Genomic DNA, 11190 nt, shown 5'->3' on the forward strand with positions numbered 1-11190 from the left:
GATACTGGGTCATGTCGCACCAACTAATTTTTTAATTAACATTATGTATTTATTAAAAGACTAAATTGCCTATAAATCAACTTAATAATAACTAAAAAAAACCAACATAAAAATGCAAAAAAGCTTCTAAAAATTAAGTTAAAGAAAATGTTTATTAAAAGTAATTTAATCATTTCACCATGCTTAGAAAAAATTAAAAAAAAACCCTAGCCTCAAGTTAAATTCATTTGGTAATGACTAACTGATCTTAGAGAAAAGACCACATTACCCTTATAACTAGCTCATTAATTGTTTTTTAGAAGGGAAAAATAATAATTATATTGTTGTGGTGAATAGTGATATATGTTTAGGTGAAAAATGAATTCACTTTCACTCTTATTTTTTACTAGATCGGTAACCTATGCTATGCTACAGACTAGTTTAAAGTTTTTTTAAACGTTAAAAATGAATGCTCAAGTGTTCTTAAAAAAGTAAGAAAAACTTGATATCCAATTCATTAACTTAATTTATCTAATAAGATCAAGTAATTTAATAATCTTATCTAAATTTGATAACAAATAAAATGTAAAAAAAAGTCTTGCAACAATTAGAGAAAAAAGAAAATACCAAAAGAGTTTGTTGAGATGTTTTGAATCCCACTACAGAAAGTTGCTCAATGACGTTAAAAGAAGTCGAATGGGTCGCTATAGCAATGCACTTGAAAAACAATCTAAACGAAACACAATGAAATGAAAATATGTCTATGTTTAATCAATAAATTCTATTTAACTCAAGAATAAAATTTATTTTTAATAAATCATCTTAACAAAAAACAACAAATAAAAAGATTCGAGATAACTTAATTAAATATAAAAAACCAAAGGACAAAACAAAGGACGTAGAAATTAAAAAACAAAGAAGCCCAATGTCCAATTAAATAAATATCAAAGTATAAAATTGAAATAAAAATAGCTTAAAAATAATTAAAAAAATAAATTTACCTCAGACGAATCTTCCAAAGTTGTTAACTTTTCAAATGCACAACTCATGAAATCTCAGATACAAACTTAACAAAGAATCTTAAATTTAAACCAATTTAATATTGAAAGATAAAATTAAAAAAAATCAATCTAAAAAATTTAGCAAAGCAAAAACAAAACAAACAATAATAAAAAGAATTATGATAAAATCTGATAAAAAAATGGTGGGGGGGTAAAATCGCAAGAAAAAAATCAATTCTATAAATGATCTCATATTACATAAATAGTAATTAAAAATGAGGAAAAAATTTAAAAAATAAAAAAAATCAAATGAGGATGAAATTGAAACAATATTTTAATTTCAAAAGTTATTTAGAATTAGACAAATATTAACCAAAAGATCAGGGATTAAATATAAAAGACTTAGATTACATAAATATCAATAAAAAGAATGAGGATAAAATTTGATAGACAAAAATAATTGAATAAGAATGAAATTAAAACAAAAATTTAATTTTATTAATTATTTTAAATAAAATAAATATTCATCGAAAGACTAGAGAACAAATTAAAAGGCTAGAGAAAGACATTATTTAAAAAATTATAAGGTGGCACAAACATCAAGGTAGAGAGAAAGGAAGAAATGCTTATCAGAGCCAAACCGAAAAGAATTTCATCCCATATATAGAAAAGTCGAGATGAATCGACCACTACCGTGGAAAAGCGTTGTTGGCATCTTAAATTAGCCTTATACATTGCTTAAAGATAATAGAGTGGCTAATACGTTCCTAATATGCCTCAATTTTTTTTATATATATATTTTTGATTTTTTAAAAGATCAAATCACCTCTAATTTTATCCGGTAATAACAAATAAAGCTAATGTACAATTACAAAAATACATTCATATCTAATGTATAAAAAATTAAACTCCAAGGGTAAGTGTATTTTTATTGTGCTAATCAAACAGAAAAGACCAACAATCCCCTCATTCCAAGTTAAATTATTTTTGTTTATAAGTGCAAAGTTATTATTTTTATTGCATACCTTTCATATGAAAATACAAATATAACCCTACAATGCACGGAACAACTTCTTACCATCAATGGTATTAATGTTTTTTCACCGTGCATTAAAAACATACCTCTACTACCTCTATCAATTTGAAGATGCCTCGATTGTCCTATGGCAAAGACAATATTTACCTTTAACAATTTTTTATTAAGAAGATAAGATAATAAAAACAATGTTCTTGTCCACATTGCACGTTGCAATGCGTCTAGAGAACAATATTTTCATCATCTCCTTCAGTTCTTTATTTTTTGTTATAATTTTAATGGCGCGAGTAAAGATTGTCTATTAAATGCTATAAAATTTGGTTTCTTGTTGCTTCTTTGTATGTTGTCATCTATCTTATACATCTCTCGAATACCCACATGGCAAATACAATTCTCTCCTCTTACTAACTCTCTCTCTAATGAGTTCTATATTAAGCATTATCGTAACAACATCTTCATACAAGAATAATCAATAAAAAAAAGTGCAGTCGGGTTGCAACTCATACTTTATTTATTTTTATATTTTAAAAATATTTTTAGAAAAATTAAATTTTTTAATGAATTTTTTCTTTACTTTAATTTTTTTTAGTGTTTTAAGATTATTTTGATATTTTGATATATTGATATTAAAAATATTTTTTTAAAATAAAAAAATATTATTTTGATATATTTTTAAATAAAAAAATTTAAAAAATAATTATCACTACCCTCCACGCAACCATCGAAATACTCTCAAAATCATAGTTTTAAAATTTGAACTGGCCAGACAGATCGTTCTTGGACTAGGTTTAAGAAAACATAGGGAAAGACAAAACTCTCTCCAAACCATAGTTTTAAAATTTGAACTGGCCAGACAAGTTGTTCTTGAGCTAGGTTTAAGAAAACATAGGGAAAGACAAAACTCGGTTTGACTCGATAATCCAATTAAAAATCCGATTGTAACCTACTGATTTTTTTATTAAAATAATATTTTTTTTAATTTTTTTTTAGAAAAATTGATTTAATGGCCCGGCTAAAACTTGAAATTGGACCTTAAACTAGTCACCATACAGGGTTTAAAAAATATGCTCAAAACACTTGATGGTGGTTTGATGGTGGTGCTGGAGAGTGTTAATTAAAGCAATCCAGAAAAAAAGTCCCAGTTTTGACGGTGTTATTTACACAGGGCATGATGCCCTTTTATCAATTTGGGCTGGGGTCCAATAACTTAACCCGTCAGAGGCACCAAGTACCCACTGTAATCTCTCCCAGTAATGGAGATGCACGCATGAAGTCACAAGCAAGCTATGGCGGAGAGCAACGCAAGACAATACTAGTATTATTTCGAGAGAGAAAGGCTGAAACAAGCTAATAATTCCATTTACACGGAGTAGAGATGCGGCGGAAGTCGAGGCTCAGCAACAGCGACAAGCGGATTCTTCTTGGGAGTAGAAAGTGCGAAGATTTCTTCCATATCCAAGTCCTCTTTCTTCATGCCTTTAGGCAATTTCCAATTAAATCCATGCAAGAGATTTGCCACACTTGATTGAATTATCTTTAACCCAAGAGGGTACCCAACGCAAATCCTCTTGCCAGCTCCGAAGGGCATTAGCTTAAAATTTTGACCTTCAACTTCAATCTCCTCCCCGAGGAATCTCTCCGGACAAAATTCATTAGGGTTGTCCCATATCTTAGGATCCCTCCCAATGGTCCATACATTCACCATCACAACAGTTCCTTTTGGAATATCATAGCCAGAAATTTGAACGTCTTCACGTGCAACTCTTGGGACTAGTAATGGCGACACATTGTGTAGACGCATGGTCTCCTTCATGATTGCAGTAACATAAGGTAAGTCAACGATGTCCTTTTCTTCTACCCATCTCTCTCTTCCGATTACTCTATCTAGCTCTTCTGTTGCCTTCTCAAAAATCTCTGGCTTCTTCAAAAGCTCGGCTAGCGCCCATTCTGCTGTCACTGCAGTGCTCTCAGTTCCGCCCGCAATCAAGTCCTGATTTAAAAATAGAATTTACTATGAGAACTAGCCCGATTAATTTCGTTGGAATGGAATGAATATTCACGTGTATTGAATATGCTCTTATGGCACAAATTGAAAACGTGAAGAGCTATACAGTAGTTCAGAAAAATAAACTATACTGTACAAAAAATAATTTAAAAAATATTTTTTAAACGCAAGAAAAAACATACTCTACAGGCACAGGAAGTAAGTCGAGAGATGGACATGGTGCCCTACAGGCACGGCACGCATTTTCTTTTTCTTTTTTGTCCACCACTGCGTGCAAGCATGCAATAGAAAGTCCATTTATATATCCACAAGAAAACAAGCTTGTGGTTGTTAAGGGGGGGAAAAGGGATGAGAAATATTTAAGCTGCTTCAAATAATAAAAGAAGAGTTGTCCATGAAACATACCAGCGTGAGGGCCTTCACTCCGGTTCTTCCGAATTCGACATCAAGACTAGGATCATCGGAAAGTTGTAAGAGGATATCCATCATATCCTTCGCCACATAGTTCTTAACCCCATTTCTCCTAGCATCGTGTTCCTCCAATTCATGCTCTATAAACCTGTCAACCTTTTTGGCCACAGCCTTCATTTTCTTGATGTTCCCTTGCAAATCGAAGTAAGAGAGCCAAGGGATCCAATCCCCTATTTCTAACACCCCATTAAGCACGAACAACTCATCTAAGATTTTCTTGAACTCATGTGGTGTATACACTCCCTTCCCTTTTTCCGATTCAAGTGTGTAGTTTCTCCCTAACACCAACCGACTAATCACACTAAGACTCAAGTCTGAAAACTTCTCTCTCGTTTTGAAAGGAGTTCCGCTCGTCTTGTAAAGACTTTTTAGCAGGGAATGCAGCTCCTCTACACGCACATGCTGGTAAAAATCAAGGCGTTTTGGACTAAAAATTTCCATGTTGCAAAACTTGCGCAGGTGGCTCCAATAAGGCCCATATTGTGACCATGTAATGTCTGAGTAATTATAGGTGGTGTATTTACCTGCAGCGATTTTGGGCCGATCAGCAAGGCTAATGTCATGGGTTTTGAGGATGGCTTCAGCCACTTCAGAGGAAGAGCCTACAACCACGGGGATTGACCCAAATTTGATTTGCATAATGGGTCCATATTTCTTGGCAAGTTCGTGAAGGGAGCGGTGGGGAAGTGGACCTATTAGGTTGAAGTTTCCGATTATGGGCCATGGTTTTGGACCTGGTGGAAGTTTTAGTTTACGGCCGAAAAGGCGGCGAGAGAGGAGGATCAGCACTACGGTGGCAAGACCAGCGGCGGTATAAGTAATCGCTGGCGGAGGAGGATTGTCCATTTGTTGGTGCTTGTGGTGGTAATGTGGATCTTCAGTGACAAGAGTGTTAGGGTGATGTGTTACTTATAGTTGAAAGAAATGTACCAGTGTAGTGTCACTTTGCATAGCAAAGTTACATGTCATCATGCTGTAATTTAAATTGATTTTTTTATTCTTTTTTTAACATAAATCGAATCTGACAAACGATGGTTGTTGAGCAATTGTTTATATTATTATTATTATTATTTCTTTTCCCATTGACGCGATGGTTTTTAGACTTGTGTGCGATATTGATACAATGGTTGTTGAGAAATTATTGTTTTGTTTTAACTTTTCTTCTCTCTGATCCGTACTATGGTTGTTCTTCCATTTTTAGAGAAGAACCAGCACTTGGAATAATTATTTTTTAATATAAAAAATTTAATATCATAAAAAATATTTTAATTATATTATTATACTCAATTAAGTAAATTAATTTTAAAACCTCCCTACTTATCTCTTTATATAATTCAAGTTTTCAATTAAATTAGCTAACTTAATTTAAATTAATTGATTTCACATATTTAAATACAATTTTAATAATCGATAAAAATATAATTTAATTTTAAATTTTTTTTAAATAATAATTTTTTAAAATATTAAAACAACAATATATTAGATCGTTCCCTGTAACTTTGGTTATGGAATTTATTAAATTTAATAAATTTTTTTATAAATATTTTTTAATTAATTATATAATAAAATTAAATATTAATAAAATTAAATATCAATTTAAAAATAAAAATTTATTTTAGACAATTATCCTTGTTAAATAACCATTATTGTTATTAGTAATCATTTAAAACCATTGTTATTCCTGTTAGCAATTTATTAATAAAACTGCCCATTAACGGTTCAGTAAAGTATACTATATTTCTATTTTTTGTATAATATGCTATATCTTGAAATTTTTTATCAAACTATTTATTTATTTAAAAATATAGTTATAGTTGTTTTTTAAAATACTTTTTATTTTCAAATATATTAAAATATTTTTTTTATTTTTAAAAAATTATTTTTAAGATCAATGTATTAAAATGATTTAAAATAAATTACTTTTTACAAAAAAATTAAATTTTATAAAAACACAGATTGGTCTATATTTCCAAACATTTTTCCGTGTTAATTTGATAAAAGACTTAGAAAATTGAAGATAACACGTTTGTGTTTTTTTTAAATATCTTTATTGGTTTAAAAATAATAATCATTTTATATTTTATCAATATAAATTAAAATATTTATCAATTGAGAATTTTATTAAAATAGATATTCTTTAAGTGAATTAGAAAAATAAAAATAATATATAGAAATACTAATATCAACTTTAATATATATAAATATATATATATATATATATATGTTGACTTAGATGAATAGAGTATGAAATGATATTATTTCCACATATCACAGAAACATGAAATTGTATTTCGTTTCTGAAACATCCAGAAATCAAAATTAATAATATTATTTCGTTTCAATAGGAATTGTATTTAACTATGGAGGAGACATATAAAATCATGAAACATCCAGAAATAAAAATTAATAATATTATTTCGTTTCAATAGAAAAGAATGTGGGACCATATACCATCCATTATTCAGTGGAAAGCACCTCGCGGGGTTCAAAATAGTTGGAGCATCTTAAACAGTCCTCGCAAGCTATGGGAAAAAGATCGCTTGACTTGACCACATGATGTGACACTTTATATTATTAAACAAAAAAAAAAAAGAATTCCGCATCAGCAAAGGTGTGCGTTTCACGCTTTGACTAGGAAGTTTTAACACTTAAAAATCTCATGAATTTTTAAAGTATTAATTAAAAATTTTAAAAATCAATTTTATATAAAAATAACTTTAAAATTTTTCAAAATTACTTTCAACTCACTATAGATGACTGTTTTTTGTTAAAAGTATTTAAGATTATAGTAAACGTTATTTTTTAAAATAGTTTTGACTGATTTAATATTTTCTTAATTTAAATTAATTCAGATCTTGAATTGTTCGAGTTTTAAGTTGCAAGTTGATTTATTAGGTAAATTCAAATTTTATAACTATAATCAAAACCAATTTAACAAACATAAACTCATGATTAATGAATAAACAAATAAAATGATTTTTAAAAATGTAAATTAACTTGTTTTCAGTACAATCAGACAATGACTTTCCTGTCCTAGCCAATTAAGAGAGTTTTCACACCCATGACACTATGGATACATGGAAGGCAATGGTTAGACACTAATCAAATTTCTATTATATTCATACTTCATATATACACTAATCAAATTACTCAATAAATAAATAAAAAATATTTATACATAATTCATCAATCCAAATAAATTTTTATTAGTCAACATAATATATATACACTCTAAATTTATATATTTTGAATTAGATTTTAATCAAGTTTGATAATATTTATATTCTATTTATTATCTATAAGAGTAAGTTACTATTATACTATTCTTATATAATAGTATAAGCTTGGTATCATTTATATTTTAAATTAAATTTATTACAACTTTAAAATTTCTTAGATGAGAATTATTTTTAAGTTCATGTAATAATGTTTATAGTCATAATAAATGTTTTTCTATTTTTTCGGAAAAACCGATGGGGTCAATCTCTTACATATACACAAGCTAGATATCATTTGGATTTTAAGTTTTATTTTCACGCTTTTGATATATGAAAAAAAGTAATTATTACAACTTTAAAATCTCACTTTGTTTGATTTTTAAATAAAAAAAATTGCAGAAGCCCGTTTTGGGTTATTACACTTTCAGGAACAAAAGCAAAAATAGAGAATGGAAACACAAAAAAAAGGAAACCGCAATATCTTAGTAGAACCCATTGTGCTTATAGCTTATTTAGGATGGTGATTTGCCATAGCTTGATTCTTCTCAACACACAACTTCTACTAAATTCAATAGGAAACGTGGGGAGGCAGCAGGGTTTTGCAGGCCGAGCTGCAATCCTTGCCGCAACCCACAAAAACCAGTTCTGTCTTCCTACAAATAGAAACAGTCAATTCTTTGTTGTTTTTTTTAAAGAAAAAAGACTACATAAATGGGTTATTTCTGGAGAGTTAGGTGAAGGATGGTGTTTCATGCTCCATGTTATCAACTAGTTTTCTTCATCCAGAAAGTTTCCTGAGGCTTTCCTGAATAATGGCTATTACTTTTTGAACCTTTCAAGTTTCGAGCATAATGCCAAAAACATGGTTGTTGAACCAAAATTATTACTCTGCCACATGGGCCCTACGTCCACCGAAAGACCATGATTCTTCACAAGATTATAGATTTTATTTTAACTTTATTAAAATATACACGTTATTCATTCTTCATAGATTTTATTCTTTTTATTTCTTGATTTTAAATAGTAGGTTCTTCATCATGCTACATTGCGAGTCAAATTATCTTCTTAAAATACAAAGAAACACACGAGCATTGTTAGTGTTTTTTTATAGTAGAAATTATAACTTAACCTCGTCTGTTTGGTGATTTTAAAAATAGCTTGAATTATTAGTAAAAATATAGTTTAACTCATAAAAATTCAAAAAAAATTAAAAAAATATTAAGACGACAACATATTAGATTGATCCGGGTCAACTCAAGTTAACCTATCAAATCCACATCTTGAGTCATAAGACCACGATGACTTTATATAAAACAAAATGAAATAAATTATTAAGCTCCTTTCCCAATCAATTCAGTATTAAAAGATGAATTTTAAATAAATAATTAAAAAAAAACTCAAGACAAATGACTCAGGTCAATCTACCAAACTCAAAACCTGAGTCATGAGACTATTATAACCTCAATAAAATAAATTAAAATAAATTAAGAAGCCTATTTCTCAATCAACTAAATATTGAAGGATGGAATTAAAAAAATATCAATTAAAAAAATAACTCAAGTCAACTCGAATTATCCTGTGAACCCATGACCCAGGTTATAAAACTAAGATAACCTCACAAAAAAAAATAAAAAAATAACTCAAGTTAACTCAGATCAACCTGCCAAACTCACAATCCAGATCATAAGACTAGTTAAACCTAAGAAAATAAATCAAAACAAATTATGAAGTTCATTCTCAATAAACTTATTGTTGAATGATGAAATTAAAAAAAAAATCATTCTAATAAAAAACATAATAAAATAATCTAGTATACCCGGGTTAATGCATAAAACTTGTGACCCAAGTCATACAACCGAGATAACCTCATAAAAGTAAACAAAAAAAAAATCATGAAGCCTAATTCCTAAGCAACTAGGTGTTAAAGAATGAAATTGAGAAAAAAATACTAATTAAAACAAGAAAAAAAACTTAAATCAACCGGGTTAATCTATCAAACTTGCAACATGAGTCATAAGATTGGAATCACCATATAAAAAAGTAAAATGCAACAAATTATGAAGGTTAATCTCCAATAAACTAAATGTTGAAAGATGATATTTGAAAAGAAACATAAATCAAAATAAAAAATAAAAAATAAAAGGTAAAAGAAAAAGAACTATTTACCATAATAGTGTTTTGTGAGATGGTCCATAGTAAAAACACCACCTCTTTTAGTTTTTTTTTTTGTTAACAATAATAATAGGCATGTAATAACCGATTGGAAATCTAACTAGATCATTATATGTGCTATGTTGTAGGGTAGATAAAAAAAATCGAACATAAAACACATTCAAATGTGCTTAATGTGTTTTTTAGCAGAAATAAAATTTAAACTATATGAGAATTGATTTGATATAATCTGGTTGACTTGATAAGTTGAAAGATAACCTAAACAATAAATAAAAATATAGTTTGACTTAAAAAAAATCAAGACTACATCTTTTTTAAAATATTGAAATAACAACATATTAAATTGATTTACATAAACTCAAGTTAATATTTCAATTCTGCTACCTAGGCCATAAAACCCTGATAACTCTATAGAAAATAAATAATTTTTTTTATTAAACTTAATTCTTAATTAATATAATATTAAAAGATGATATTGAAAACAAGATTCAACTAAAAAAATAAGCCGAGTCAACCTAGGTTAATCTGTCAAACCTAGATAATGAGTCTGAGATAACGCTATAAAAAGTAAATTACGAAACTTATTTTTCAGTCAATCTAATATTAAAGGATAAAATTAAAAAAAAAACACACAAAAAACTACTTGAGTCAAACGACCAAACTCGTAATCTAGTTTATGAGACCAGGATAACCTCATATAACACAAACTAAAATAAATTATAAAGCCTAATTATCAATCAAACTAAAATGAAGGGATGGAATTAAAAAATATTCAACTAAAAAAGGACAAAAAAACTCAAGTCAACTAGTTTAATATATGACTTGAATTATAAGACCATGATAACCTTATAGAAAATAAATAAAAAAATAATAATTATAAAACTCAATTCTCAATCAACTCAATTTTAAAAAATAAAGTTAAAAAAAATTAATTAAAAAGAATAAAAAATAACTCGAGTCAACATAACTAACTCACAAAACTCACGATTTTGGCCATGAGACCAAGATAAATCTATAGAACAAATAAAATAAATTATGAAATTCAATACCCGATAAACCTAATGTTGAAGGTTGTAAATTATTTCAAAAACAAGTTTAATTTTAAAAAAAAATTCTTAAAACTTTTAAGGACCAAAATAAAAAAGACCCTAGCATTTTATTTTTCATTACTATAGTGAAATTCCAAGAACTTTTAGTATATGTTAAGAGGAACCCAAATATATATTTATAGTTATTATTTTGGAACTAGTAACTTCTAATTGATAGATTCAAGATTGAAGACTTAGAGCGGTAAATAAAATTTTGTTC

General features: G+C 28.2%; 1 protein-coding gene across 1 annotated transcript; it reads right to left on the bottom strand.

Annotated features, from left to right (window-relative positions):
* Positions 1-3146: 3146 nt before the first annotated feature.
* Positions 3147-5388, bottom strand: LOC105133429 (cytochrome P450 71A1-like). The gene is made up of 2 exons (XM_011037429.1): positions 4427-5388; positions 3147-4006 (listed from the first exon to the last, which is right to left on the bottom strand). The coding sequence occupies exons 1-2, from the start codon at positions 5336-5338 to the stop codon at positions 3377-3379; spliced, it is 1542 nt and encodes a 513-aa protein (XP_011035731.1). The 5' UTR covers positions 5339-5388; the 3' UTR covers positions 3147-3376.
* Positions 5389-11190: the final 5802 nt, after the last annotated feature.

Source organism: Populus euphratica, unplaced genomic scaffold (genome assembly GCF_000495115.2).
Source record: "Populus euphratica unplaced genomic scaffold, PopEup_1.0 scaffold33.1, whole genome shotgun sequence".
Lineage (NCBI taxonomy): Eukaryota > Viridiplantae > Streptophyta > Magnoliopsida > Malpighiales > Salicaceae > Populus > Populus euphratica.

Coding starts and splice junctions, on each gene's coding strand:
- LOC105133429 (XM_011037429.1), bottom strand. CDS start 5,338: ATGGACAATCCTCCTCCGCCAGCGATTACTTATACCGCCGCTGGTCTT. Junction 4,007..4,426: donor GAGTGAAGGCCCTCACGCTG/GTATGTTTCATG, acceptor TTTTTAAATCAG/GACTTGATTGCGGGCGGAAC.